General features: G+C 43.9%; 1 protein-coding gene across 3 annotated transcripts in view; it reads left to right on the forward strand.

Annotated features, from left to right (window-relative positions):
• The first annotated feature begins 532 nt into the window (after positions 1 to 532).
• The window catches only part of adamts17 (ADAM metallopeptidase with thrombospondin type 1 motif, 17), a 26,661-nt gene continuing 321 nt past the window's right edge, over positions 533 to 26,872 (forward strand). The window contains exons 1-22 of one of the 3 annotated variants that reach the window (XM_088991558.1): positions 533 to 708; positions 3,970 to 4,262; positions 4,327 to 4,492; positions 6,258 to 6,436; positions 6,550 to 6,633; positions 7,797 to 7,954; positions 12,489 to 12,532; positions 12,640 to 12,745; positions 12,820 to 12,960; positions 13,041 to 13,191; positions 13,253 to 13,354; positions 14,755 to 14,900; positions 14,980 to 15,149; positions 15,222 to 15,349; positions 17,217 to 17,337; positions 17,421 to 17,501; positions 20,165 to 20,322; positions 20,396 to 20,523; positions 20,600 to 20,804; positions 25,267 to 25,431; positions 26,449 to 26,641; positions 26,827 to 26,872. The exon at positions 26,827 to 26,872 is cut by the window's right edge and continues 321 nt beyond it. In XM_088991558.1, the coding sequence (XP_088847684.1) occupies positions 651 to 708; positions 3,970 to 4,262; positions 4,327 to 4,492; positions 6,258 to 6,436; positions 6,550 to 6,633; positions 7,797 to 7,954; positions 12,489 to 12,532; positions 12,640 to 12,745; positions 12,820 to 12,960; positions 13,041 to 13,191; positions 13,253 to 13,354; positions 14,755 to 14,900; positions 14,980 to 15,149; positions 15,222 to 15,349; positions 17,217 to 17,337; positions 17,421 to 17,501; positions 20,165 to 20,322; positions 20,396 to 20,523; positions 20,600 to 20,804; positions 25,267 to 25,431; positions 26,449 to 26,641; positions 26,827 to 26,872 (3,023 nt within the window). In that variant the 5' untranslated portion in view covers positions 533 to 650. Of the gene's footprint in view, positions 709 to 3,969; positions 4,263 to 4,326; positions 4,493 to 6,257; positions 6,437 to 6,549; positions 6,634 to 7,796; positions 7,955 to 12,488; positions 12,533 to 12,639; positions 12,746 to 12,819; positions 12,961 to 13,040; positions 13,192 to 13,252; positions 13,355 to 14,754; positions 14,901 to 14,979; positions 15,150 to 15,221; positions 15,350 to 17,216; positions 17,338 to 17,420; positions 17,502 to 20,164; positions 20,323 to 20,395; positions 20,524 to 20,599; positions 20,805 to 25,266; positions 25,432 to 26,448; positions 26,642 to 26,826 lie in introns of those variants that run through there. The other 2 variants (XM_088991559.1, XM_088991560.1) reach the window with 2 other exon arrangements.

Here is a 26,872-nt window from a genome sequence, read left to right on the forward strand (position 1 = left end):
TATTTCAAGCTCAGATAACCACAGACCCATCTCACTTAGGAATGAACTTTTTTTCTGATGAAAGAAGAGAGTGGAAGATTTCTTACACTGAATTGAATGTTGATGTCATGCTAAAAGTCAATCTTGGAATTGGAGTGAAAATGACAAAAACCCTGGCAACTGGAATGGACACCTTCTTACACATCGTCTGGCGGTGAATGAGTTCATTTCCCAAACGAGTTTGCTTGATTTCAGTCTGACTCAACGGTCTAGGTCACAAGTTAGGCCTCCGCAGATGCCAAAAAAAGCACGACGGCATACCCGGAAGTGAGCGCCATCAGGACCCGTCGCGCATGCGCGGGTGAGAGAGACACCACGTATAAGGTTTGACGTCACGCCTCGCTGTGACTGACTCGTGTCGGCCACGGGGAGGCGAGGCTTTCGTCTGGCCAAGTCGAAGAGGGCCAATCGCATCGGGCGGAAGGCGGAGCCGACTCTTGGGGGCGTGTTTTGGGCCCGCCTGATTTCAGACACTTTTGGGAAAGGAGAAAAAAAGAGGGTCGGTCGGGGGGGGCGGAGGGGGAGTCGGGTCGGGTGGCCGGCAAGCGACGTTCGTCCGATACCCGGTCCCGGTGAGCGGCTCCGGTCCCGGACCGTTCTTTGGCCTTGGTATGTGGAGCGGTGGCGTTTCTCGCCTGCTGGTGGCGCTGTTGTGCGCGGAAGCGTGCGGTAAGTTCCTAGTTGGCTCTGTTTACGCGTCGCGTCTCGGCCACTGCCGGTAACGGAGTCCAAATACTCGATTTGGGGGACCGCGCCGAAGGAGACTTTTCCACTTCCGGTCTTGCCCTTGACTCTTTTAAACGCGCTTGTCCCTCTGCCTGAACAAAAGCGGCAAGAATATTTTGTTTCAGGCGCCAATTTGATAACTTTTGAGGCTTGTGACCTTCAAAAATCTTCATAAAAGTGTAGTTTGTCTCGTCGTTAGCTACCGAGCTTCTTTTTTTGAGGGGGGGGGGGGGAGCAAGTTATCCACACGGCGGACTGACTCGAACCGGGGCTCGTCTCATTTCTCCGTTTTGGCACTTCGATTCACTTCTGTTGACATGCCGACTGGCTCCTCCCACCCGACAAGTTGAACTGGTGTCTACAATGTGTGACGGCATGACATCTTGAAAACTAAATTAGCCTCGGTGAGCTTAGAGAGTTGGATTTGTCTCTTTATTTGTCAGTTGATAGTGACACGCAGATGTAATGTGTAATCAATTCGTGCTGTGAATTCCGTCCGACGCTGTGCTGGTCTCTGCGAGTCTGCGTGCGTGTGTGTTTGTGTGTGTATGTGTGTGTGTCTTAGTGATGTGCCGTTCGCGAACGAGCCGATTTTTAGAGATGGATCTCTGAAGTGAACGAAGAGAGCCTAACAAGGAGCTGGAAATGGGAGCCGACTTTTTTTTGTCCTCTATTCCCCGCCCCCAGTCTTCGGCTAAAGCCGCACGTGATTCGTCGATATCCGTGGTAGAGGGGGGAAGGGGAGAATTACAGACACACGCAGCAGTGAGGAGAATGGGGGAGGGGGGGGGTAGACAGGTGGACAAATGTTATCACAAAATGTTATTATTCAATTCTATTTTTTCTAGTTGGTATGATCGCATTATTAAGATGAAAAGCAAATTAGTGACAGCTGATCATCAGACCAGAGTAACCACAGGGAAAGTGAAAGTTAGTGGATGCTCTCTGTGCACATATAAATCAAGCCATATAAATAAAAATATTTAATATAGTGTATATTTTACGTGAATAATTCGTTTTTCACATAATTTTACATGATTTTTGGTAGATAATTAATTTGAGCAACAAAAAAAAAAAACAAAATGAGGAGCCATTTGGGTGCCAAAAGAGCCGGATCTTTTTAGTGAGCTGAGCCAAAAGAACCGGCTCTCTGACATGAGCCGGAATCCCATCACTAATCAACACCCACGTCTTTGTCCACTCATTTTGTGTGTGTTGTTTTTCACATAATTTTACATGATTTTTGGTAGTTAATTAATTTAAGGCACAAAAAAAACGAGGAGCCATTTGGGTGCCAAAAATATTTAATATAGTGTATATTTTACGTGAATAATTCGTTTTTCACATAATTTTACATGATTTTTGGTAGATAATTAATTTGAGCAACAAAAAAAAAAAAAAAAAAAAATGAGGAGCCAGTTGGGTTCCAAAAGAGCCGGATCTTTTTAGTGAGCCGAGCCAAAACAACCGGCTCTCTGACATGAGCCGGAATCCCATCACTAATCAACACCGTCGTCTTTGTCCACTCATTTTGTGTGTGTTGTTTTTCACATAATTTTACATGATTTTTGGTAGTTAATTAATTTAAGGCACAAAAAAAAACGAGGAGCCATTTGGGTGCCAAAAATATTTAATATAGTTTATATTTTACGTGAATAATTCGTTTTTCACATAATTTTGCATGATTTTTGGGAGATAATTAATTTGAGAAAAAAAAAAAAAAAAAAAAAAAAGAGGAGCCATTTGGGTGCCAAAAGAGCCGGATCTTTTTAGTGAGCCGAGCCAAAACAACCGGCTCTTTGAAAAGAACCGGAATCCCATCACTAATCAACACCGTCGTCTTTGTCCACTCATTTTGTGTCTGTTGTTTTTCACATTATTTTGCATGATTTTTGGTAGTTAATTAATTTAAGGCACAAAAAAAACCGAGGAGCCATTTGGGTGCCAAAAATATTTAATATAGTTTATATTTTACGTGAATAATTCGTTTTTCACATAATTTTACATGATTTTTGGTAGATAATTAATTTGAGCAACAAAAAAAAAAAAAAAAAAAATGAGGAGCCAGTTGGGTTCCAAAAGAGCCGGATCTTTTTAGTGAGCCGAGCCAAAACAACCGGCTCTTTGAAAAGAACCGGAATCCCATCACTAATCAACACCGTCGTCTTTGTCCACTCATTTTGTGTCTGTTGTTTTTCACATTATTTTACATGATTTTTGGTAGTTAATTAATTTAAGGCACAAAAAAAACCGAGGAGCCATTTGGGTGCCAAAAATATTTAATATAGTTTATATTTTACGTGAATAATTCGTTTTTCACATAATTTTGCATGATTTTTGGGAGATAATTAATTTGAGCAACAAAAAAAAACAAAAACAAAATGAGGAGCCATTTGGGTGCCAAAAGAGCCGGATCTTTTTAGTGAGCCGAGCCAAAAGAACCGGCTCTCTGACATGAGCCGGAATCCCATCACTAATCAACACCGTCGTCTTTGTCCACTCATTTTGTGTGTGTTGTTTTTCCACATAATTTTACATGATTTTTGGTAGTTAATTAATTTAAGGCACAAAAAAAACGAGGAGCCATTTGGGTGCCGAAAATATTTAATATAGTGTATATTTTACGTGAATAATTCGTTTTTCACATAATTTTGCATGATTTTTGGGAGATAATTAATTTGAGCAAAAAAAAAAAATAAATAAATAAATAAATAATTAAAAAAAAAAAATGAGGAGCCATTTGGGTGCCAAAAGAGCCGGATCTTTTTAGTGAGCCGAGCCAAAACAACCGGCTCTTTGAAAAGAACCGGAATCCCATCACTAATCAACACCGTCGTCTTTGTCCACTCATTTTGTGTCTGTTGTTTTTCACATTATTTTACATGATTTTTGGTAGTTAATTAATTTAAGGCACAAAAAAAACGAGGAGCCATTTGGGTGCCGAAAATATTTAATATAGTGTATATTTTACGTGAATAATTCGTTTTTCACATAATTTTGCATGATTTTTGGGAGATAATTAATTTGAGCAACAAAAAAAAAAAAAAAAAATGAGGAGCCATTTGGGTGCCAAAAGAGCCGGATCTTTTTAATGAGCCGAGCCAAAACAACCGGCTCTCTGAAAAGAGCCGCAATTCCCATCATGGAAAAAAATCCAAAAGAAGCCTTTGCTGACTTGATGGCGGCGGCATGCTTTTTCTTCAGCGGCGACGGTGTCGGGCCCCGCGCATCCCGACGAATCGGCGGTGGTGTTCCCCAGGCTGTTGTCGGCGCCCGGCGACCCGGATGGCCTTCTGGTGTCGCTGGCGGCCTTCGGGCGGAACCTGCTGCTCAACGCCACCAGGGAGGGAGGCGCCCATGTGCGGGTGGAGGAACGGTGGGCCAGTGGTGCCCCGCCCGCCCGTGTGCGGATGGCCCCCGACTGGTTCTGCCTCTACTCGGGCTCCGTCCTGGACCGACCCGGTTCGCTGGTGTCCGTCACGGCCTGCGGAGGCCTGGTAAACTCGCCCGCTCACGCCCGCCCGCCCGTCCAAAGTGACTCGCTCCCGTCTTCCTTTCCAGACGGGTCTGGTGCACGTGGACGGGGAAGTTCTGTTCATTCGCCCCCTGGGGGAGGAAAAGCGGCGGCGGCGGAGCGAGCGAACGCCGGGTTGGCTCTCGGGAATCAAACATCGGCTTCTGCGACGGCGCCGCCGAGACGCGGACGAGGCGCCCCGACGCCGACGAGGTGAGACGCCCGCCGGCCGCCAATCGTGGATGGAGAAAAAAAATATGTTTTGTATGTGATGCGGCGGAAGCGCAGAGCAAAAACTGTGTGGAAGTGTCGCGGCTTGGAATTGAAGCGGATTTATGTAGGACAAGAGATGTGAGACGATCTCTTTTGGTCAATGGATGCTACAGCTTTGTGTTTGCTTTCAACATTTAGCTTGTAGCACACGTGCACAATCCACCATGACGTCCCTGATCCACTGCTGAAAAGAATGCTTTGATCTTCTCTTTTATCGAGAACTGCTTCATGTCACAAAGAGGGTACAGCGAGTGGTGAAGAATGAATGACTCTATGTGTCTTTGTGTTGTCATGTTATTTGTTATTTAGTTTTGTTTTTTTTACTTTGTTACTTCCGGGTTGAGTGAACGCGGGCGCGTGTGGCTGCCGCTGCTCACCCGCAGAAAAAATATCTTGTGACTGTAAAGTTTCGAAAGGCGCTTATAAATAAAATGGATTATTATTATTATTATTATCAAAAAATATGTTTGTGTGTGACGATGCGAGAGTGGCGCATGAAAAAGCGGCTGAAGCGCAGAGCAAAAACTGTCGCGGTTTGGAATTGAAGCGGATTTATGTGGGACAGGAGATGGGAGACGATGTCTTTTGGTCAATGGATGCTACAGCTTCGTGTTTGCTTTCAACATTTAGCTTGTAGCACACGTGCGCAATCCACCATGACGTCCCTGATCCACTGCTAAAAAGGAGGCTTTGATCCTCTCCTCTTTCATGTAGAACTGCTTCATGTCACAAAGAGGGTACAGCAAGTGCTTAAGAATGAATGGCTGTATGTGTCTTTGTGTTGTCATATTATTTGTTATGTAGTTTTTTTTACTTCAAGATGGCGTCTTTCTTTCCTTTCCTCCTCCTTTCATAACTTTGCTGCTGTGAAATGTCAATTTCTCCACCGCAAGACGAATAAAGGTACATCCAATCCAATCTGATTACATCCACTGGTGAAAAGGACGCTTTAACTCCTTTCATGTAGAACTGCTTCATGTCACAAAGAGGGTACAGCAAGTGCTGAAGAATGAATGACTGTCTTTGTGTTGTCATATTTTTTATTTTATTTTTTTCCGGGTAGAGTGAACGCTGGCTGCCGCTGCTCACCCGCACAAAAAAAAAAAGATCTTATCCCGTGACTGTAAAGTATCTTGAGAGAGTACTTGAGAGTTTTGAAAGGCGCTTAGAAATGAAATGGATTATTATCAGTGTCTGAAAAGAAGCATGACAAAAAGTTATGGTTAGACAACTCTGAAAAGTTGCCTGCCCGGCAATAAAGTTGCCTGCCCCATTTTTTCACGATGCTTTTAATAATAATAATAATAATAATAATAATGATACATTAATTAAAAATACGTTTTGTAGTGTCATAAATTCTGTTTTGAATCTTTCTTCTGTGCATCTACTTTGGAAAATGATATGCAAATGCACGACCTTATAACGCTCGGGAAAGTACGGAAGCACGAAGCAGGCTTCTGATTGGCTGCCGTGCCGAGTATGCAAAATTTCGAAATCGTAATAAATTATTCCGATTGTTAATCTTGGTTCGGTTTGGAAATTTCGGAATTTCGAACAAAGATTTAAAAAATCGGAATCATTTATAAAAGTAAAAGTTGCACGCCCCGGGCATCCGGGCATACGTTATTTCAGACACTGCTATTATTATTATTATGAAAAAAGTGGGCGGGTCGCAATGAAAAGCGGCTCCCGCGTGTGTTGACAGAGAAGGAAAAGGCTGAAAGTGTAACGACGGCGGCGGGGGCGAAAGGTCGCGGCAAGCGGGCGGAGCTCCTCGGCGTGGACGCGTACACGGTGGAAACGCTGCTGGTGGCCGACTCCAGCATGGTCCAGTACCACGGCGCCGAAGCCGCTCAGAGGTTCTTGTTGACCGTCATGAACATGGTGAGCGCCCGGCCGGTGGCAAGACGCCCCTTTTTTTTTTGTCTTGGAGATGTCGAACTCTCGCCCGAAACGCCAAGGCTCGGCGGCGGCGCCGAAATGTGTTTGTCGCTCAGGTGGACAACATGTTCCAGCACCAAAGTTTGGGGGTGAGGATCAACGTTCGGGTGTCCAAGTTGGTTCTGCTCCACAGCCGCCCGGTGAGTGTCCGGCTAGCTATATGGCTGCCTGTCTAGCAGGCTACTTAGCTGGCTATCTATTTGCTATCGATTAGCTATCTGGCTGCCTATCTAGCAGGCTACTTAGCTGGCTATCTATTTGCTATCGATTAGCTATCTGGCTGCCTATCTAGCAGGCTACTTAGCTGGCTATCTATTTGCTATCGATTAGCTATCTAGCTGCCTATCTAGCAGGCTACTTAACTGGCTATCTGTTTGCTATGATTAGCTATCTGGCTGCCTGTCTAGCAGGCTACTTAGCTGGCTATCTATTTGCTATCGATTAGCTATCTGGCTGCCTATCTAGCAGGCTACTTAGCTGGCTATTTATTTGCTATCGATTAGCTATCTGGCTGCCTATCTAGCAGGCTACTTAGCTGGCTATCTGTTTGCTATGGATTAGCTATCTGGCTGCCTGTCTATCAGGCTACTTAGCTGGCTATATATTTGCTATCGATTAGCTATTTGGCTGCTTATCTAGCAGGCTACTTAGCTGGCTATATATTTGCTATCGATTAGCTATATGGCTGCCTATCTAGCAGGCTACTTAGCTGGCTATTTATTTGCTATCTATTAGCTATCTGGCTGCCTGTCTAGCAGGCTACTTAGCTGGCTATCTATTTGCTATCGACTAGCTATCTGGCTGCCTATCTAGCAGGCTACTTAGCTGGCTATCTATTTGCTATCGATTAGCCATCTGGCTGCCTGTCTAGCAGGCTACTTAGCTGGCTATTTATTTGCTATCGATTAGCTATCTGGCTGCCTGTCTAGCAGGCTACTTAGCCGGCTATATATTTGCTATCGATTAGCTATATGACTGCCTATCTAGCAGGCTACTTGGCTGGCTATCTATTTGCTATCTATCTAGCTAGCTAGCTAGCCGTCTGGCTGGCTATCTATTAGCTGCCTATTGGTTAGCTAACTAGCTTTCTATTTATTTGAGTTACTTCCGGGTTGAGTGAACGCTGGCGCGTGTAGCTGCCGCTACTCACCCACAGAAAACCTTATCCTGTGACTGAAAAGTGTCCTTGAGAGTTTTGAAAGGCGCTTAGAAATCAAATGTATTATTGTTATTATGATGATGATGATGATTATAAAAGCAGAAGCTGGCGAGATATCTTTGGCTTTGGCTTCCTTCCCCTCAGGAGACGTTGAAGGTGGGCCACCACGGCGAGCGCTCCCTGGAGAGCTTCTGCCAGTGGCAGCGGCAGCAGTTTGGGGGTCGGAGCCCCCCAAGAACCCGTCGCCCGCCCGCCGGGTCCGAGCCGCTGCCGCCCGTGGACGCGGCCGTGCTGGTCACCAGGTGGGTTCCGCCGGGTCTTGAGGTTGGAAGCGACTGCTCACTTGTTGTTTTCTCCATCTCTATTTGCTATCTATCTATCTATCTATCTATCTATCTATCTATCTATCTATCTATCTATCTATCTATCTATCTATCTATCTATCTATCTATCTATCTATCTATCTACCTACCTACCTACCTACCTACCTACCTACCTACCTACCTACCTACCTACCTACCTATTAGCTAGCTAACTTGATCTTGTGCCTCATCTCGGAAAACAACGGGTCACCGTTGCTGGCTACCTAGCCAACTATCTACTTTATATAGCCAACTATCTATTCTATATCTATCTATTTACTATCTATTTGCTATCTATTAGCTGTCTAACTAGCTAGATATCTATTATTTACTATATATTTTCTATCTATTAGCTGTCTAACTAGCTAGTTAGCTATCTATTAGTTATCTATTAGCTAGCTAGGTAACTTGATATTGCGCATTACTATATATTTTCTATCTATTAGCTGTCTAATTAGCTAGTTAGCTTTCTATTAGTTATCTATTCGCTAGCTAGGTAGAGAAACGGCTCACCTTTGCTGGCTATCTATTTACTATCTATAGCTAGCTATCTATTTACTATTTATTTGCCGTCTATTAGCTGTCTAACTAGCTAGCTATATATTTACTATCTATTTGATGTCTAACTAGCTAGCTCGCTATCTATCAGTTATCTATTAGCAAGCTAGCTAACTTGATCTTGCGCATCGTCCTGGAAAAAAACGGGTCACCGTTACTGCCTATCTAGCTAGCTATCTATTTGCGATCTATTAGCTGTCTAACTAACTACCCAGCTATCTATTAGTTATCTATTAGCTAGCTAACTAACTTGATATTGCGCGTCATCTCGGAAAAAAAACGGGTCACCGCTGCTGTCTACCTAGCTAGCTATCTATTTACTATCTATTTGATGTCTAACTAGCTAGCTCGCTATCTATCAGTTATCTATTAGCAAGCTAGCTAACTTGATCTTGCGCATCGTCCTGGAAAAAAACGGGTCACCGTTACTGCCTATCTAGCTAGCTATCTATTTGCGATCTATTAGCTGTCTAACTAGCTAGCTAACTATCTATTAGTTATCTATTAGCTAGCTAACTAACTTGATATTGCGCGTCATCTCAGAAGAAAAACGGGTCACTGCTGCTGTCTACCTAGCTAGCTATATATTTACTATCTATTTGATGTCTAACTAGCTAGCTCGCTATCTATCAGTTATCTATTAGCAAGCTAGATAACTTGATCTTGCGCATCGTCCTGGAAAAAAAACAGGTCACCGTTACTGCCTATCTAGCTAGCTATCTATTTGCGATCTATTAGCTGTCTAACTAGCTAGCTAACTATCTATTAGTTATCTATTAGCTAGCTAACTAACTTGATATTGCGCGTCATCTCAGAAAAAAAACGGGTCACTGCTGCTGTCTACCTAGCTAGCTATATATTTACTATCTATTTGATGTCTAACTAGCTAGCTCGCTATCTATCAGTTATCTATTAGCAAGCTAGATAACTTGATCTTGCGCATCGTCCTGGAAAAAAACGGGTCACCGTTACTGCCTATCTAGCTAGCTATCTATTTGCGATCTATTAGCTGTCTAACTAACTACCTAGCTATCTATTAGTTATCTATTAGCTAGCTAACTAACTTGATATTGCGCGTCATCTCGGGAAAAAAACGGGTCACTGCTGCTGTCTACCTAGCTAGCTATCTATTTACTATCTATTTGATGTCTAACTAGCTAGCTCGCTATCTATCAGTTATCTATTAGCAAGCTAGCTAACTTGATCTTGCGCATCGTCCTGGAAAAAAACGGGTCACCGTTACTGCCTATCTAGCTAGCTATCTATTTGCGATCTATTAGCTGTCTAACTAGCTAGCTAACTATCTATTAGTTATCTATTAGCAAGCTACCTAACTTGATATTGCGCGTCATCTCTGGAAAAAAAAACGGGTCACTGCTGCTAGCTACCTAGCTAGCTATCTATTTACTATCTATTTGATGTCTAACTAGCTAGCTCGCTATCTATCAGTTATCTATTAGCAAGCTAGCTAACTTGATCTTGAGCATCGTCCTGGAAAAAAACGGGTCACCGTTACTGCCTATCTAGCTAGCTATCTATTTGCGATCTATTAGCTGTCTAACTAGCTAGCTAACTATCTATTAGTTATCTATTAGCTAGCTAACTAACTTGATATTGCGCGTCATCTCAGAAGAAAAACGGGTCACTGCTGCTGTCTACCTAGCTAGCTATATATTTACTATCTATTTGATGTCTAACTAGCTAGCTCGCTATCTATCAGTTATCTATTAGCAAGCTAGATAACTTGATCTTGCGCATCGTCCTGGAAAAAAAACAGGTCACCGGTCACCGTTACTGCCTATCTAGCTAGCTATCTATTTGCGATCTATAACTAGCTAGCTGTCTATCGTCCTGGACTAGCTAGCTAACTATCTATTAGTTATCTATTAGCTAGCTAACTAACTTGATATTGCGCGTCATCTCAGAAAAAAAACGGGTCACTGCTGCTGTCTACCTAGCTAGCTATATATTTACTATCTATTTGATGTCTAACTAGCTAGCTCGCTATCTATCAGTTATCTATTAGCAAGCTAGATAACTTGATCTTGCGCATCGTCCTGGAAAAAAAACAGGTCACCGTTACTGCCTATCTAGCTAGCTATCTATTTGCGATCTATTAGCTGTCTAACTAGCTAGCTAACTATCTATTAGTTATCTATTAGCTAGCTAACTAACTTGATATTGCGCGTCATCTCAGAAAAAAAACGGGTCACTGCTGCTGTCTACCTAGCTAGCTATATATTTACTATCTATTTGATGTCTAACTAGCTAGCTCGCTATCTATCAGTTATCTATTATCAAGCTAGATAACTTGATCTTGCGCATCGTCCTGAAAAAAAAACAGGTCACCGTTACTGCCTACCTAGCTAGCTATCTATTTGCGATCTATTAGCTGTCTAACTAGCTAGCTAACTATCTATTAGTTATCTATTAGCTAGCTAACTAACTTGATATTGCGCGTCATCTCGGAAAAAAAACGGGTCACTGCTGCTGGCTACCTAGCTAGCTATCTATTTACTATCTATTTGATGTCTAACTAGCTAGCTCGCTATCTATCAGTTATCTATTAGCAAGCTAGCTAACTTGATCTTGCGCATCATCCTGGAAAAAAACGGGTCACCGTTACTGCCTACCAAGCTAGCTATCTATTTGCGATCTATTAGCTGTCTAACTAGCTAGCTAACTATCTATTAGTTATCTATTAGCTAGCTAACTAACTTGATATTGCGCGTCATCTCGGAAAAAAAAACGGGTCACTGCTGCTGGCTACCTAGCTAGCTATCTATTTACTATCTATTTGATGTCTAACTAGCTAGCTTGCTATCTATCAGTTATCTATTAGCAAGCTAGCTAACTTGATCTTGCGCATCGTCCTGGAAAAAAACGGGTCACCGTTACTGCCTATCTAGCTAGCTATCTATTTGCGATCTATTAGCTGTCTAACTAGCTAGCTAACTATCTATTAGTTATCTATTAGCAAGCTACCTAACTTGATATTGCGCGTCATCTCTGGAAAAAAAAACGGGTCACTGCTGCTAGCTACCTAGCTAGCTATCTATTTACTATCTATTTGATGTCTAACTAGCTAGCTCGCTATCTATCAGTTATCTATTAGCAAGCTAGCTAACTTGATCTTGAGCATCGTCCTGGAAAAAAACGGGTCACCGTTACTGCCTATCTAGCTAGCTATCTATTTGCGATCTATTAGCTGTCTAACTAACTACCTAGCTATCGATTAGTTATCTATTAGCTAGCTAACTAACTTGATATTGCGCGTCATCTCGGAAAAAAAACGGGTCACCGCTGCTGTCTACCTAGCTAGCTATCTATTTACTATCTATTTGATGTCTAACTAGCTAGCTCGCTATCTATCAGTTATCTATTAGCAAGCTAGCTAACTTGATCTTGAGCATCGTCCTGGAAAAAAACGGGTCACCGTTACTGCCTATCTAGCTAGCTATCTATTTGCGATCTATTAGCTGTCTAACTAACTACCTAGCTATCTATTAGTTATCTATTAGCTAGCTAACTAACTTGATATTGCGCGTCATCTCGGGAAAAAAACGGGTCACTGCTGCTGTCTACCTAGCTAGCTATCTATTTACTATCTATTTGATGTCTAACTAGCTAGCTCGCTATCTATCAGTTATCTATTAGCAAGCTAGCTAACTTGATCTTGCGCATCGTCCTGGAAAAAAACGGGTTACCGTTACTGCCTACCTAGCTAGCTATCTATTTGCGATCTATTAGCTGTCTAACTAGCTAGCTAACTATCTATTAGTTATCTATTAGCTAGCTAACTAACTTGATCTATCTGAGTTATTCCCGGAGTAGTGAAAGCTTATTATTATTATTATTATTATTATTATTATTATTGTTATTATTATTATTATTATTATTATTATTATGATCTCAGGACCGACTTCTGCGTGCACAAGGAGGAACCGTGCGACACTGTCGGTAAGTTTCCTTCACTCTCTCTCCAATCTCCTCTTTTTTTGTTGCGGTCGCCGTTCCGGCCCCCCTTTAGCATTAGCATGTGGCTAACAGGCCTTTTGCGCATCAAGGCATGGCGTACCTGGGTGGCGCGTGTAGCGCCGAGCGAAAGTGCGTCCTGGCAGAGGACAACGGCCTCAACTTGGCCTTCACCGTGGCGCACGAGCTGGGGCACAAGTGAGTTTGGGGGGGAGGGGGGCGTTCGGGTCAAACGAGCCGCACCGGACCTTTTGTGTGCGGCACGCGGCTAGCATGGGCATGAGCCACGACGACGAGCGCGCCTCGTGCGGCGGCCGCGCCCACATCATGTCCGGCGAGTGGCTGAAGGGACGCAACCCCAGTGACCTGTCGTGGTCGGCGTGCAGCCGCGACGACCTGGACAAGTTCCTCAGGTGAGGCCCCTCCCCCGCTTCCGCCGCATGTCCGTCCGGACCGACGGGTGACGCCGGCGTGGCGCGTGTCTCGCCGCCAGGTCCCCCTCCAGCGCGTGCTTGGCGCGCACCGACCCGAGGACCCGCGATCGGTCGCCCCTCCCCCACAAGCTTCCCGGGATGCATTACGGCGTGGACCAACAGTGTCGGATCCTCTTCGGAACCAACGCCACCTTCTGCTCCGACATGGAGGTGGGTGGACGCGCCCGCCCAGAGGCGCCGATGCCCGGCTGACCGTGTTTGTGTCCCGCAGCACCTGATGTGTGCCGGTCTTTGGTGCCTGGTGGAGGGCGACGCCTCCTGCAAGACCAAACTGGACCCTCCCCTGGACGGGACTCCGTGCGGACCGGACAAGGTGGCCCGAGGGTTTGTTGTAGTGATGTGTCGTTCGCGAACGAACCGGTTAGTGTGAACAAGGAGCCGGAAATGGGAGCCGACTTTTTTTGGCCTCTATTTCCCGCCCTGCACGTGATTGGTCGATATCCGCGGTAGAGGAGGGAGGGGAGAATTACAGAAATACACAGCAGTGAGGAGAAGGAAGGAGGGGCTTAAGGTAGACAGGTGGAGAAATTTTATCACATTATGCAGTTATTATTTTCAATAAATGAATTTTTTACTAGTTGGTATGATAGCATTATTAATATGAAAAGCAAATTAGTGACAGCTGATCATCAGACCACAGTAACCACAGGGAAAGTCAAAGTTAGTGGATGCTCTCTGTGCAGATATAAATCAAGCCATATAAATACAAATATTTAATCTAGTGTATTTTTTTTACATGAATAATTCCTTTTTCACATTTTTGGTAGTTAATTAATTTAAGGCACAAAAAAAAACTGAGGAGCCATTTGGGAGTCAAAAGAGCCGGATCTTGTTAGTGAGCGAGCCAAAAGACCGACTCTCTGACAAGAACCGCAATCCCATCACTAATCCACACCGTCGTCTTTGTCCACTCATTGTGTGTATGTTGTTTTTCACATAATTTTATATGATTTTTGGTAGTTAATTAATTTAAGGCACAAAAAAACTGAGGAGCCATTTGGGAGCCATTTGGGAGCCAAACGAGCCGGATCTTTTTAGTGAGCCGAGCTCATTGTGTGTGTGTTGTTTTTCACATCATTTTACATAATTTTTGGTAGTTAATTAATTTAAGGCACAAAAAACTGAGGAGCCATTTGGGAGCCATATGGGAGCCAAACGAGCCGGATCTTGTTAGTGAGCCGAGACAAAAGAACCGGCTCTCTGACAAGAGCTGCAATTCCCATCACTAATCAACACCGTCGTCTTTGTCCACTCATTGTGTGTATGTTGTTTTTCACATAATTTTACATGATTTTTGGTAGTTAATTAATTGAAGGCACAAAAAAACTGAGGAGCCATTTGGGAGTCAAAAGAACCGGATCTTGTTAGTGAGCGAGCCAAAAGACCGACTCTCTGACAAGAACCGCAATCCCATCACTAATCAACACCGTCGTCTTTGTCCACTCATTGTGTGTATGTTATTTTTCACATACTTTTACATAATATTTGGTAGTTAATTAATTTAAGGCACAAAAAAAAACTGAGGAGCCATTTGGGAGCCATTTGGGAGCCAAAAGAGCCTGATTTTTTTAATGAGCCGAGACAAAAGAACCGGCTCTCTGACACGAGCTGCAATTCCCATCACTAGTGTGTTGGCGTCCATGTGTGTATATTTGTGCTTTTGTGTCGCATTCGTGTGTGTTTAACGCATGTGTGTGTGTGCGTGTGTGCCAGTGGTGCCGCGCAGGCGAGTGCGTGAGTAAGAGCCCCATCCCGCAGCACCTGGATGGCGACTGGAGCCCGTGGAGTCCTTGGAGCACGTGCAGCCGCACCTGCGCCACCGGAGTCCAGTTCCGACAGAGGAAGTGCGACAACCCCCCGTGCGTAGACCCCCGCTCGCGACACCAATACGGTTGGCGCTTGCGATGGCGCCGATGACCCGAGCTCCGGTGTGCGCAGGCCAGGACCGGGCGGGCGACCTTGCCCAAGCGCCAGCGTGGAGCACAAGGCCTGCGAAGGTCCTCCGTGCCCAAAGGGGGCGCCCAGCTTCCGGGACCTTCAGTGTTTGTCCTACGACCGACACGACGGCAGGAAGAAGAACCGCGTGCTGACCGCCGTCGTCGACGACGGTGACGCTCGTGCGCCGCCGCTCTTCAAAGCGTCTCCGGCTTGACGCGTGTTGGTTTGTTGTTTGCGCCCAGAGAAGCCCTGCGTGTTGTTCTGCAGTCCGGTGGGTCGCGACCTCTCGGTGCTGATGGCCGACAGGGTGATGGACGGGACGCCGTGCGGCCCGTACGAGGCCGACCTGTGCGTCAACGGGAGGTGCCAGGTAAAACTGACTGAGTGTTTTGAAAGGCGCTTAGAAATGAAATAGATTATTATTATGATTATGATGATTATTATTATTAGCCAGCTAGATAGTGAATAGCTAGCTAGTGTGAGTGTTTTGAAAGGCGCTTAGAAATGAAGTGGATTATTATTAGTATTGTTATTAGTATTATTATTATCATCTAGCTATTAGCTAATAGCTACTAGCTATTTGCTATCTATTAGCTCTGGCTTATAAATGAAATGTATTATCATTATTAGTAGTATCGTTATTAGTATTATTATTATCATTTGCTAGCTATTTGCTATCTATTAGCTCTCGCTGGCTAGCTAGCTAGCTATTCACTATCTAGCTGCCTAATAATAATCATCATCATAATCATAATATAATCTATTTCATTTCTAAGCGCCTTTCAAATCTCTCAAGGTCACTTTACAGTCACAGGATCAGATTTTCTGTGGGTGAGCAGCGGCAGCCACACGCGCCACCGTTCACTCAACCCGGAATAACTCAGATAGATAGAAAGCTTGCTAGCTAGGCAATCATTAGCCAACAGATACCTAGCTAGATAGCCAGCCAGCTAGATAGTGAATAGAAAGCTAGCTAGCCAGCCAGATAGATAGCTAGCCAGCCAGAGCTGATAGATAGCAAATAGGTAGCAAATGATAATAATACTCATAACAATACAAATAATAATACATTTGATTTCTAAGCGCCCAGAATGTGTGCACCCAGAATAACTCAAATAGATAGAAAGTTAGCTAGCTAGCTAATAGATAACTAATAGATAGCTAGCTAGCTAGTTAGACAGCTAATAGATCGCAAATAGATAGCTAGCTAGGTAGCCAGCAACTATGACATGTTTTTTTCCGAGACGATGTGCAAAAAGAAAGTTACCTAGCTAGCTAGCTAATAGATAGCTTATAGATAGCAAATATATAGCTCACTAGATCGCCAGCTAGCTATCTAATAGATAGCAAATAGATAGCAAAAAGCTAGCAAATGATAATAATACTCATACGTCTGTGTAAGCTCTCAGTCGTACAGAAGTGGTCCAATAATAATAATACTCATAACAATACTAATAATAATACATTTGATGTCTAAGCGCCCAGAATGTGTGCACCCAGAATAACTCAAATAGATAGAAAGTTAGCTAGCAAGCTAATAGATAACTAATAGGTAGCTAGCTAGCTAGTTAGACAGCTCATAGATCGCAAATAGATATCTAGCTAGGTAGCCAGCAACTATGACATGTTTTTTTTCCCGAGACAATGCGCAAAAAGAAAGTTAGCTAGCTAATAGATAGCTAATAGATAGCTTATGGGTAGCAAATATATAGCTCGCTAGATCACCAGCTAGCTATCTAATAGATAGCAAATAGATAGCAAATAGCTAGCTCGCTAGATAACCAGCTAGAACTCTAGCTAGATAACCAGCTAGCTAGCTAATAGATAACTAATAGATAGCTAGCTAGCTAGTTACACAGCTAATAGATCGCAAATAGATAGCTAGCTAGGTAGCCAGCAACTGTGACATGTTTTTGTCCGAGACGATGCGCAAAAAGAAAGTTAGCTAGCTAGCTAGCTAATAGATAGCTAATACATAGCTTATAGATAGCAAATATATAGCTCGCTAGATCGCCAGCTAGCTATCTAATAGATAGCAAATAGATAGCAAATAGCTAGCTCGCTAGATAACCAGCTAGATCTCTAGCTAGATAGCCAGCTAGCTAGCTAATAGATAACAAATAGATAGCTAGCTAGGTAGCCAGCTAGATCGCTAGCTAGATAGCCAGCTGCGGGTGGGGGGCAATGAAACGCTTGCGAGTGCTTCTGGTGGCCGACGTTTGTTTGCCGCCCGCTAGAAAATCGGCTGCGACGGCGTCATCGGCTCGTCGTCCCAAGAGGACGCCTGCGGCGTTTGCAACGGCGACGGGCGATCGTGCGCCGTGGTGAGGGGAGACTTCAACCGCAGCGGCGGCATGGGTACGCCCCGCGCGACCCCTTACTGACCTCGCCCCCCCTGGACAAATGCCGTGACGCCGCCCCTCCCCGGTGTTCGCCCGCAGGCTACGTGGAGGCGCTGGTCATTCCCGCCGGAGCGCGACGCATCAAAGTGGTGGAAGACAAACCCTCGCACGGCTTCCTGGGTAAGAAACGTGGCGGGGGGGAGGGGGGGTCAGATGCCAATCCCCCTTGTGGGTAAGACTTTTTACAAATACAGTGATACCTTGGCTTACGAACTTAATTGGTTCCCAGGCACAGTGTGTAAGGCGAAAAGTGTGTATCCCAAAAATGGATTTCCCATAGGAAACCATTAAAATGAGAATAATCCGTTCCCAGGTCCCCATAAAACATAATTTTCTACTTTTCTAAGCCTTAAAACTACACAAAATGTACCTTATTTTATGAATAATAAATGTACTATTGTGTTATTATTAAAGAAATAAACTATACTGTATAATAAAGTCGTTTTATTGACCTTTGTGATGGTCATTGATGGCTTGATGGAATGGAGTGGCCCTTGTAGGTGCTTTCTCTGTGATAATTTTACCTTGTTCCTCATCAATTGTGTTCTGTTTAGCTGGGTTGATAGCTTTTTGTATCAAGTGTACAGATGGCTTGTGCGGGTTATTGTGGAGCCTGATTGATGGAAATTTTAACCTTGCAGTCTACACTGCCTTTGAACTATCAAAGTTGAAACGAGTCTAAATTTCACTGTTTTCTATCAATTTTGTCACTCTCTGTCGTCTGCCTGTCTCTTTAATGTTTAAACCACCCCCCTGCTGCATTCTTGACCAATCACATGGCTTTAACCGAAGACCAGGGGCGGGGAATAGAGGACCAAAACAAGCCGGGTGCCATTTTCTTGTTAGGAGAACGGGCTCGTTCGCAAACGACACATCACTCATTGTGGCGCTTCGTGTGTATCCCGATAAATAATTCGTATGCCAAGGTTAAATTTTCATAAATTTAACGTTCGTAAACCGAAAAGTTCGTAAGCCAAGGGGTTCGTAAACTGAGGTTATCACTGTATATATGGCTGCTCTGTACTTGTTTTTTTAACTCATTCATTGCCATTCATGGATTTATTTGGGAATTTTAAATTTGACATAGATTCCAGAATTTGTTCGGGTTTTAGTTTTTCTTGTTTGGGTGCCGATAAAGCCCTGGTCAGGGGGCAGCACTTGCCTTTTGTCCATATTAGCACTTTGTTTCGGCTTCAGCTGTTGTTAAAGCGCTATATGTGTTTTCCTTGCATTGTGAGCTATCTTGCTGACTAGCTAGCTAGTTTTCCAGCTAGCTACCCAGCTAGCTATATAGCTGGCTATTTAGCTATCTAGCTAGCTATCTAACTGGCTTCCTAGCTAGCTATCTATTTGCTATCTATTAGGTATCTAACTAGAGAGCTAGCTATCTATTAGTTATCTATTAGCTAGCTAGCTGCTCACCCACAGAAAAACCGATCCTGTGACTATAAAGTGACCTTGAGAGTTTTGAAAGGCGCTTAGAAATCAAATGCATTATTATTCGTATTGTTTTTAGTATTATTATTATTATCCTTTCGTAGCTATTTGCTATCTATTAGCTCTGGCTGGTTAGTTATCTATCTGGCTGGCTAGCTAGCCATTTACCTAGCTATCTATTCACTATCTAGCATATCTAACTGGCTTCCTGGCTGGCTATCTATTTGCTGTCTATTAGCTATCTAACTAGAGCTAGCTGGCCATTAGTTATCTATTAGCCAGCTAGCTAACTTTCTATCTATTTGAGTTCGGATTGATTCGGGTTGAGTGAACGCTGGCGTGTGTGGCTGCCGCTGCTCACTAACGTAAAATGGATCCTGTGACTGTAAAGTGACCTTGAGAGTTTTGAAAGGCGCTTAGAAATGAATTGTTGTATTATTATTAGTATTATTATTATCATTTGCTAGCTATTTGCTATCCATTAGCTTTGGCTGGCTAGCTAGCTATCTGGCTGGCTAGCTAGCTATTTAGCTAGCTACCTTTACTAGCTATCTGACTGGCTTCCGAGCTAGCTGTCTATTTGCTATCTATTTGCTATCTATTAGCTATCTAACTAGCGAGCTAGCTATCTATTAGTTATCTATTAGCTAGCTAGCTGCTCACCCACGGAAAAACTGAACCTGTGACTGTAAAGTGACCTTGAGATTTTTAAAGGCACTTAGAAATCAATTATTATTATTATTATTATTATTATTATTATTATTATTATTATTATTTGCGAGCTATTTTCTATCTATTAGCTCTGGCTGGCTATTTTCTATCTATTAGCCCTGGCTTGCTAGCTAGCTATCTGGCTGGCTAGTTAGCTATTTAGCTAGCTATCTATTCACTAAACTATCTTACTGGCTTCCTAGCTAGCTGTCTATTTGCTATCTATTAGCTATTTAACGAGCGAACTAGCTATCTATTAGTTATCTATTAGCTAGCTAGCTGCTCACCCACAGAAAAACTGATCCTTTGACTGTAAAGCTAGCTATATAACTGGCTTCCTAGCTAGTTATCTATTTGCTATCTATTAGCTATCTAACTAGTGAGCTGGCTATCTATTAGTTATCTATTAGCTAGCTAGCCAAGTTTCTATCTATTTGAGTTATTCCGGGTTGAATGAGCGCCGGCGCGTGTGGCTGCCGCTGCTCACCCACAGAAAACATATCCTGTGACTGGAAAGTGACCTTGAGAGTTTTGAAAGGCGCTTAGAAATTAAATGAATTATTATTATTATTACTATTTTTTATTATTATTATTATTATTGTGGGAAGCCGCAACGTTTTTGCCCCCCCGCCCAGCCCTGAAGGACAACGGCGGCAAGTCGATAAACGGCGACTGGAAGATCGAACTGCCGGGCGACTTCCAGGTGGGCGGCACCACCGTGCGCTACGTCCGGCGGGGGCTGTGGGAGAAAATGTCGGCCAGGGGGCCCACGCACACGCCGCTGCACCTCCAGGTAAGGCGCCGCCCCCCCAAAAACAACACAAGGGGAGGCCCTCTTTCCGTGCTGTGCCCCCTCCCACCACCAGGTGCTGCTGTTCCACGACCCGACGTACGCCGTTCACTACGAGTACACGCTGGGGGGCCACGCTCGTCCGGCCGACTTGCGGCCCCCCCCGCAAGTCGGCCCCTGCAACCCTCAACCCTGCCGCTACGCGTACGCGCCGTTGCCGTTTGGCTGGGGAAAGGTGACCCCTGACCCCCCTCCCCAACAAAAGTTTTTGCTGCTTCAGGTGGTCGGCGAGCGAGTGGGGGCCCTGCTCGGCCACGTGCGGCCCCGGCACGCAGCGGCGGAGGGTGCTGTGCGCGCCGCAGCCGGGCAACGCCACGCGGGGGGAGGAGCCAGAGGGCCGCTGCCCGGGACCACCCCCGCCACCTCTGCAGGCCTGTGAGGGCCGCCTCTGCCACAGCGTCTGGAAAGCCTCCGAGTGGTCGCAGGTCACCGGCACGCCACCAAAATCTAGCTATTTGCTATCTGTTAGCAATCTAGCTGGCTACTTAGCTAGCTAGCTATTTCCTATCTATTAGCTATCTTGCTGGCTGGCTGGCTATCTATCAGCTATCTAGCTCGCTATCCGTTAGCTAGCTAGCTTTCTATATATTGCTTCCGGGTTAAGTGAATGCTGGCACGTGTGGCTGCCGCCGTTCACCCACTGAAAAACTGATCCTGTGACTGTAAAGTGACCTTGAGGGTTTTGAAAGGCGCTTCGAAATGAAATGGATTATTATTATTATTATTATTATTATTATTATTATTATTATTATTATTATTATCTGGCTACCTAGATAGCTAGCTATTTGCTATCTATCAGCTATCTAGCTCGCTATCCATTCGCTGTCTATTAGCTAGCTAGCTTTCTATCTATTGCTTCCGGGTTGAGTGAAGGCTGGCGTGTGTGGCTGCCACTGCTCACCCACAGAAAAACTGATCCTGTGACTGTAAAGTGACCTGGACAGTTTTGAAAGGCACTTCGAAATCAAATTTATTATTATTATTATTATTATTATCATATCAGCTATTTGCTATCTATTAGCTCTGGCTGGCTAGCTAGCTATTTAGCTAGCTATCTTTTCACTATCTAGCTGACTGGCTATCTAGTTAGGTATCTGTTGGCTAACCATTGCCTAGCGAGCAAGCTTTATACCTATTTCAGTTACTTCCGGGTTGAGTGACCGCTGGCGCGTGTGGCTGCCACTGCTCACCCGCAGAAAAACTTCTCCTGTGACTGTAAAGCGACCTTGAGAGTTTTGAAAGCCACTTAGAAATCAAATGTATTATTATTAGTATTATTATTATCATTTGCGAGCTATTTGCTATCAATTAGCTCTGGTTGGCGAGCTAGCTATTTAGCTAGCTATCACTGTAAAGTGACCTTGAGAGTTTTGAAAGGCGCTTCGAAATGAAATGGATTATTATTATTATTATTATTATTATTATTATTATTATTATTATTATTATTATTATTATTATTATTATTATTATCTGGCTACCTAGATAGCTAGCTATTTGCTATCTATCAGCTATCTAGCTCGCTATCCATTCGCTGTCTATTAGCTAGCTAGCTTTCTATCTATTGCTTCCGGGTTGAGTGAAGGCTGGCGTGTGTGGCTGCCACTGCTCACCCACAGAAAAACTGATCCTGTGACTGTAAAGTGACCTGGACAGTTTTGAAAGGCACTTCGAAATCAAATTTATTATTATTATTATTATTATTATCATATCAGCTATTTGCTATCTATTAGCTCTGGCTGGCTAGCTAGCTATTTAGCTAGCTATCTTTTCACTATCTAGCTGACTGGCTATCTAGTTAGGTATCTGTTGGCTAACCATTGCCTAGCGAGCAAGCTTTATACCTATTTCAGTTACTTCCGGGTTGAGTGACCGCTGGCGCGTGTGGCTGCCACTGCTCACCCGCAGAAAAACTTCTCCTGTGACTGTAAAGCGACCTTGAGAGTTTTGAAAGCCACTTAGAAATCAAATGTATTATTATTAGTATTATTATTATCATTTGCGAGCTATTTGCTATCAATTAGCTCTGGTTGGCGAGCTAGCTATTTAGCTAGCTATCACTGTAAAGTGACCTTGAGAGTTTTGAAAGGCGCTTCGAAATGAAATGGATTATTATTATTATTATTATTATTATTATTATTATTATTATTATTATTATTATTATTATCTGGCTACCTAGATAGCTAGCTATTTGCTATCTATCAGCTATCTAGCTCGCTATCCATTCGCTGTCTATTAGCTAGCTAGCTTTCTATCTATTGCTTCCGGGTTGAGTGAAGGCTGGCGTGTGTGGCTGCCACTGCTCACCCACAGAAAAACTGATCCTGTGACTGTAAAGTGACCTGGACAGTTTTGAAAGGCACTTCGAAATCAAATTTATTATTATTATTATTATTATTATCATATCAGCTATTTGCTATCTATTAGCTCTGGCTGGCTAGCTAGCTATTTAGCTAGCTATCTTTTCACTATCTAGCTGACTGGCTATCTAGTTAGGTATCTGTTGGCTAACCATTGCCTAGCGAGCAAGCTTTATACCTATTTCAGTTACTTCCGGGTTGAGTGACCGCTGGCGCGTGTGGCTGCCACTGCTCACCCGCAGAAAAACTTCTCCTGTGACTGTAAAGCGACCTTGAGAGTTTTGAAAGCCACTTAGAAATCAAATGTATTATTATTAGTATTATTATTATCATTTGCGAGCTATTTGCTATCAATTAGCTCTGGTTGGCGAGCTAGCTATTTAGCTAGCTATCACTGTAAAGTGACCTTGAGAGTTTTGAAAGGCGCTTCGAAATGAAATGGATTATTATTATTATTATTATTATTATTATTATTATTATTATTATTATTATTATTATTATTATTATTATCTGGCTACCTAGATAGCTAGCTATTTGCTATCTATCAGCTATCTAGCTCGCTATCCATTCGCTGTCTATTAGCTAGCTAGCTTTCTATCTATTGCTTCCGGGTTGAGTGAAGGCTGGCGTGTGTGGCTGCCACTGCTCACCCACAGAAAAACTGATCCTGTGACTGTAAAGTGACCTGGACAGTTTTGAAAGGCACTTCGAAATCAAATTTATTATTATTATTATTATTATTATCATATCAGCTATTTGCTATCTATTAGCTCTGGCTGGCTAGCTAGCTATTTAGCTAGCTATCTTTTCACTATCTAGCTGACTGGCTATCTAGTTAGGTATCTGTTGGCTAACCATTGCCTAGCGAGCAAGCTTTATACCTATTTCAGTTACTTCCGGGTTGAGTGACCGCTGGCGCGTGTGGCTGCCGCCGTTCACCCACTGAAAAACTTCTCCTGTGACTGTAAAGCGACCTTGAGAGTTTTGAAAGGCGCTTCGAAATGAAATGGATTATTATTATTATTATTATTATTATTATTGTCATTATTATTATTATTATTATCTGGCTACCTAGATAGCTAGCTATTTGCTATCTATCAGCTATCTAGCTCGCTATCCATTCGCTGTCTATTAGCTAGCTAGCTTTCTATCTATTGCTTCCGGGTTGAGTGAAGGCTGGCGTGTGTGGCTGCCACTGCTCACCCACAGAAAAACTGATCCTGTGACTGTAAAGTGACCTGGACAGTTTTGAAAGGCACTTCGAAATCAAATTTATTATTATTATTATTATTATTATTATTATTATTATTATTATTATTATTATCATATCAGCTATTTGCTATCTATTAGCTCTGGCTGGCTAGCTAGCTATTTAGCTAGCTATCTTTTCACTATCTAGCTGACTGGCTATCTAGTTAGGTATCTGTTGGCTAACCATTGCCTAGCGAGCAAGCTTTATACCTATTTCAGTTACTTCCGGGTTGAGTGACCGCTGGCGCGTGTGGCTGCCACTGCTCACCCGCAGAAAAACTTCTCCTGTGACTGTAAAGCGACCTTGAGAGTTTTGAAAGCCACTTAGAAATCAAATGTATTATTATTAGTATTATTATTATCATTTGCGAGCTATTTGCTATCAATTAGCTCTGGTTGGCGAGCTAGCTATTTAGCTAGCTATCACTGTAAAGTGACCTTGAGAGTTTTGAAAGGCGCTTCGAAATGAAATGGATTATTATTATTATTATTATTATTATTATTATTATTATTATTATTATTATTATTATTATTATTATTATTATTATTATTATTATTATCTGGCTACCTAGATAGCTAGCTATTTGCTATCTATCAGCTATCTAGCTCGCTATCCATTCGCTGTCTATTAGCTAGCTAGCTTTCTATCTATTGCTTCCGGGTTGAGTGAAGGCTGGCGTGTGTGGCTGCCACTGCTCACCCACAGAAAAACTGATCCTGTGACTGTAAAGTGACCTGGACAGTTTTGAAAGGCACTTCGAAATCAAATTTATTATTATTATTATTATTATTATCATATCAGCTATTTGTTATCTATTAGCTCTGGCTGGCTAGCTAGCTATTTAGCTAGCTATCTTTTCACTATCTAGCTGACTGGCTATCTAGTTAGGTATCTGTTGGCTAACCATTGCCTAGCGAGCAAGCTTTATACCTATTTCAGTTACTTCCGGGTTGAGTGACCGCTGGCGCGTGTGGCTGCCACTGCTCACCCGCAGAAAAACTTCTCCTGTGACTGTAAAGCGACCTTGAGAGTTTTGAAAGCCACTTAGAAATCAAATGTATTATTATTAGTATTATTATTATCATTTGCGAGCTATTTGCTATCAATTAGCTCTGGTTGGCGAGCTAGCTATTTAGCTAGCTATCACTGTAAAGTGACCTTGAGAGTTTTGAAAGGCGCTTCGAAATGATGATTATTATTATTGTAAAAACATTTTTTTTTTTGGGGGGGGGGTTGCATCTTGCCTGACATCGTGCGCTTCCCCTTGTGCGCTTTCAGTGCTCGGAGGGCTGCGGCGAGGGGGTGCGCACTCGCAACGTCACGTGCGGCGGCAACGACGGCAACGGCGGGGGGCGCTGCGATCCGCCCATGCGCCCCCCACACCGGGAGCCCTGCCAGGACCACTCACGCTGCTTCCAGTGGAAAACCGCCCACTGGTCCAAGGTAGCATGCGACGCGACCCCCCCGCCCCCAGAAAAAAAGGCTGTTTCTCTCTTTGCCAAATTTGGGGGGGCTTTTGCCCCTTGGGCTTCTCTGGTTCGGACGGCCCCAGTTTGCCCCCCCCACCCCCCATTGTGATTATTTCCGCTGGCATTTCTTCACAACTTAAATTTATTATATTGAAATATTTAGTTTCTGCAGATTCGGCTTACATTAGCTGGATCGCTATCTCTTAACTATCTCTTGTCTATCTAGCTGGCTATCTATTAGCTATCTATACAGCTAGCTAGCATGCTAATAGCTGGCTATCTATTGGCTATCTATACAGCTAGCTAGCATGCTAATAGCTGGCTATCTCTTAGCTATCTATTGTCTATCTAGCTGGCTATCTATTAGCTATCTATACAGCTAGCTAGCATGCTAATAGATGGCTATCTATTGCCTATCTAGCTGGCCGGCTATCTATTTGCTGTCTATCCAGCTAGCTGGCTATCTATTGGATATCTACATGTATTAGAGCTCTACATGTATTAGAGCTCATTGGCTAGAGCTCATTGGCTCATCTGTTAGCTATCTAGCTGGCTGGCTATCTGTTAGCTGGCTATTAGATAGCTAGCTGGTTAGCTGGCTGTCTATTGGCTATCTATTGGCTAGCTAGCTAGCTGGCTATCTATTTGCTATCTATCCTGCTAGCTGGCTATCTATTAGCTATCTATCCAGCTAGCTAGCTATTAGATATCTATTAGCGAGCTAGTTGGCTTGCTATCTATTAGCTATCTGTTAGCTATCTATCTGGCTGGCTATTAGCTAGCTAGCTGGTTAGCTGGCTGTCTATTAGCTATCTATTGGCTATCTAATGGCTAGCTAGCTTGCCTTCGATCTATTTGAGTTACTTCCAAGTTGAGTGAACGCCAACGCGTGTGACTGCCTCTGCTCACCCACAGAATAATTCTTATTTCTAAAGGTCACTCGCGGGGGGGCTAATGGTTTTTGTCTTTTGGGGGGGGGGGGTCCCGCCAGTGCTCGTCGTCGTGCGGGCGGGGCCTGCAGTCGCGGGCGGTGCAGTGCATGCACCAAGTGACAGGTCGCCACGGCAACGAGTGCCCGCCAGCCCTGCGCCCGCCCACCTACCGACCCTGCCGACCCCAGTTGGAGTGCCCCCTCAGCCAGGCCGCCGTGGGCCACGCCAACGCCATCACCTCGCCCAGGCTAGGTGTGTGTGGACCCGCTTCTCGCCCGCTTCTCGCCCACTTGGGCTTGTGGCCTTGCCTGCCTTGACCTTTAACCCCTGAGCTTTCCCATTGGGTCCCAGCTTTCTGCTTCTTGGCGCAAACGTCTTTGCGAGTCGTTTGTGGTCACGTCCTTTGTTTGTCGCCCCCCCCATCGCCCCCTCCGCAGCCGCCCTGACCTTCAAGTGCCCGAGCGGCGACCAGTGGCCCGTTTA

The sequence above is a fragment of the Hippocampus bargibanti genome, linkage group LG03 (assembly GCF_051943395.1).
Source record: "Hippocampus bargibanti isolate YZ-2025 linkage group LG03, ASM5194339v1, whole genome shotgun sequence".
Taxonomy (NCBI): domain Eukaryota; kingdom Metazoa; phylum Chordata; class Actinopteri; order Syngnathiformes; family Syngnathidae; genus Hippocampus; species Hippocampus bargibanti.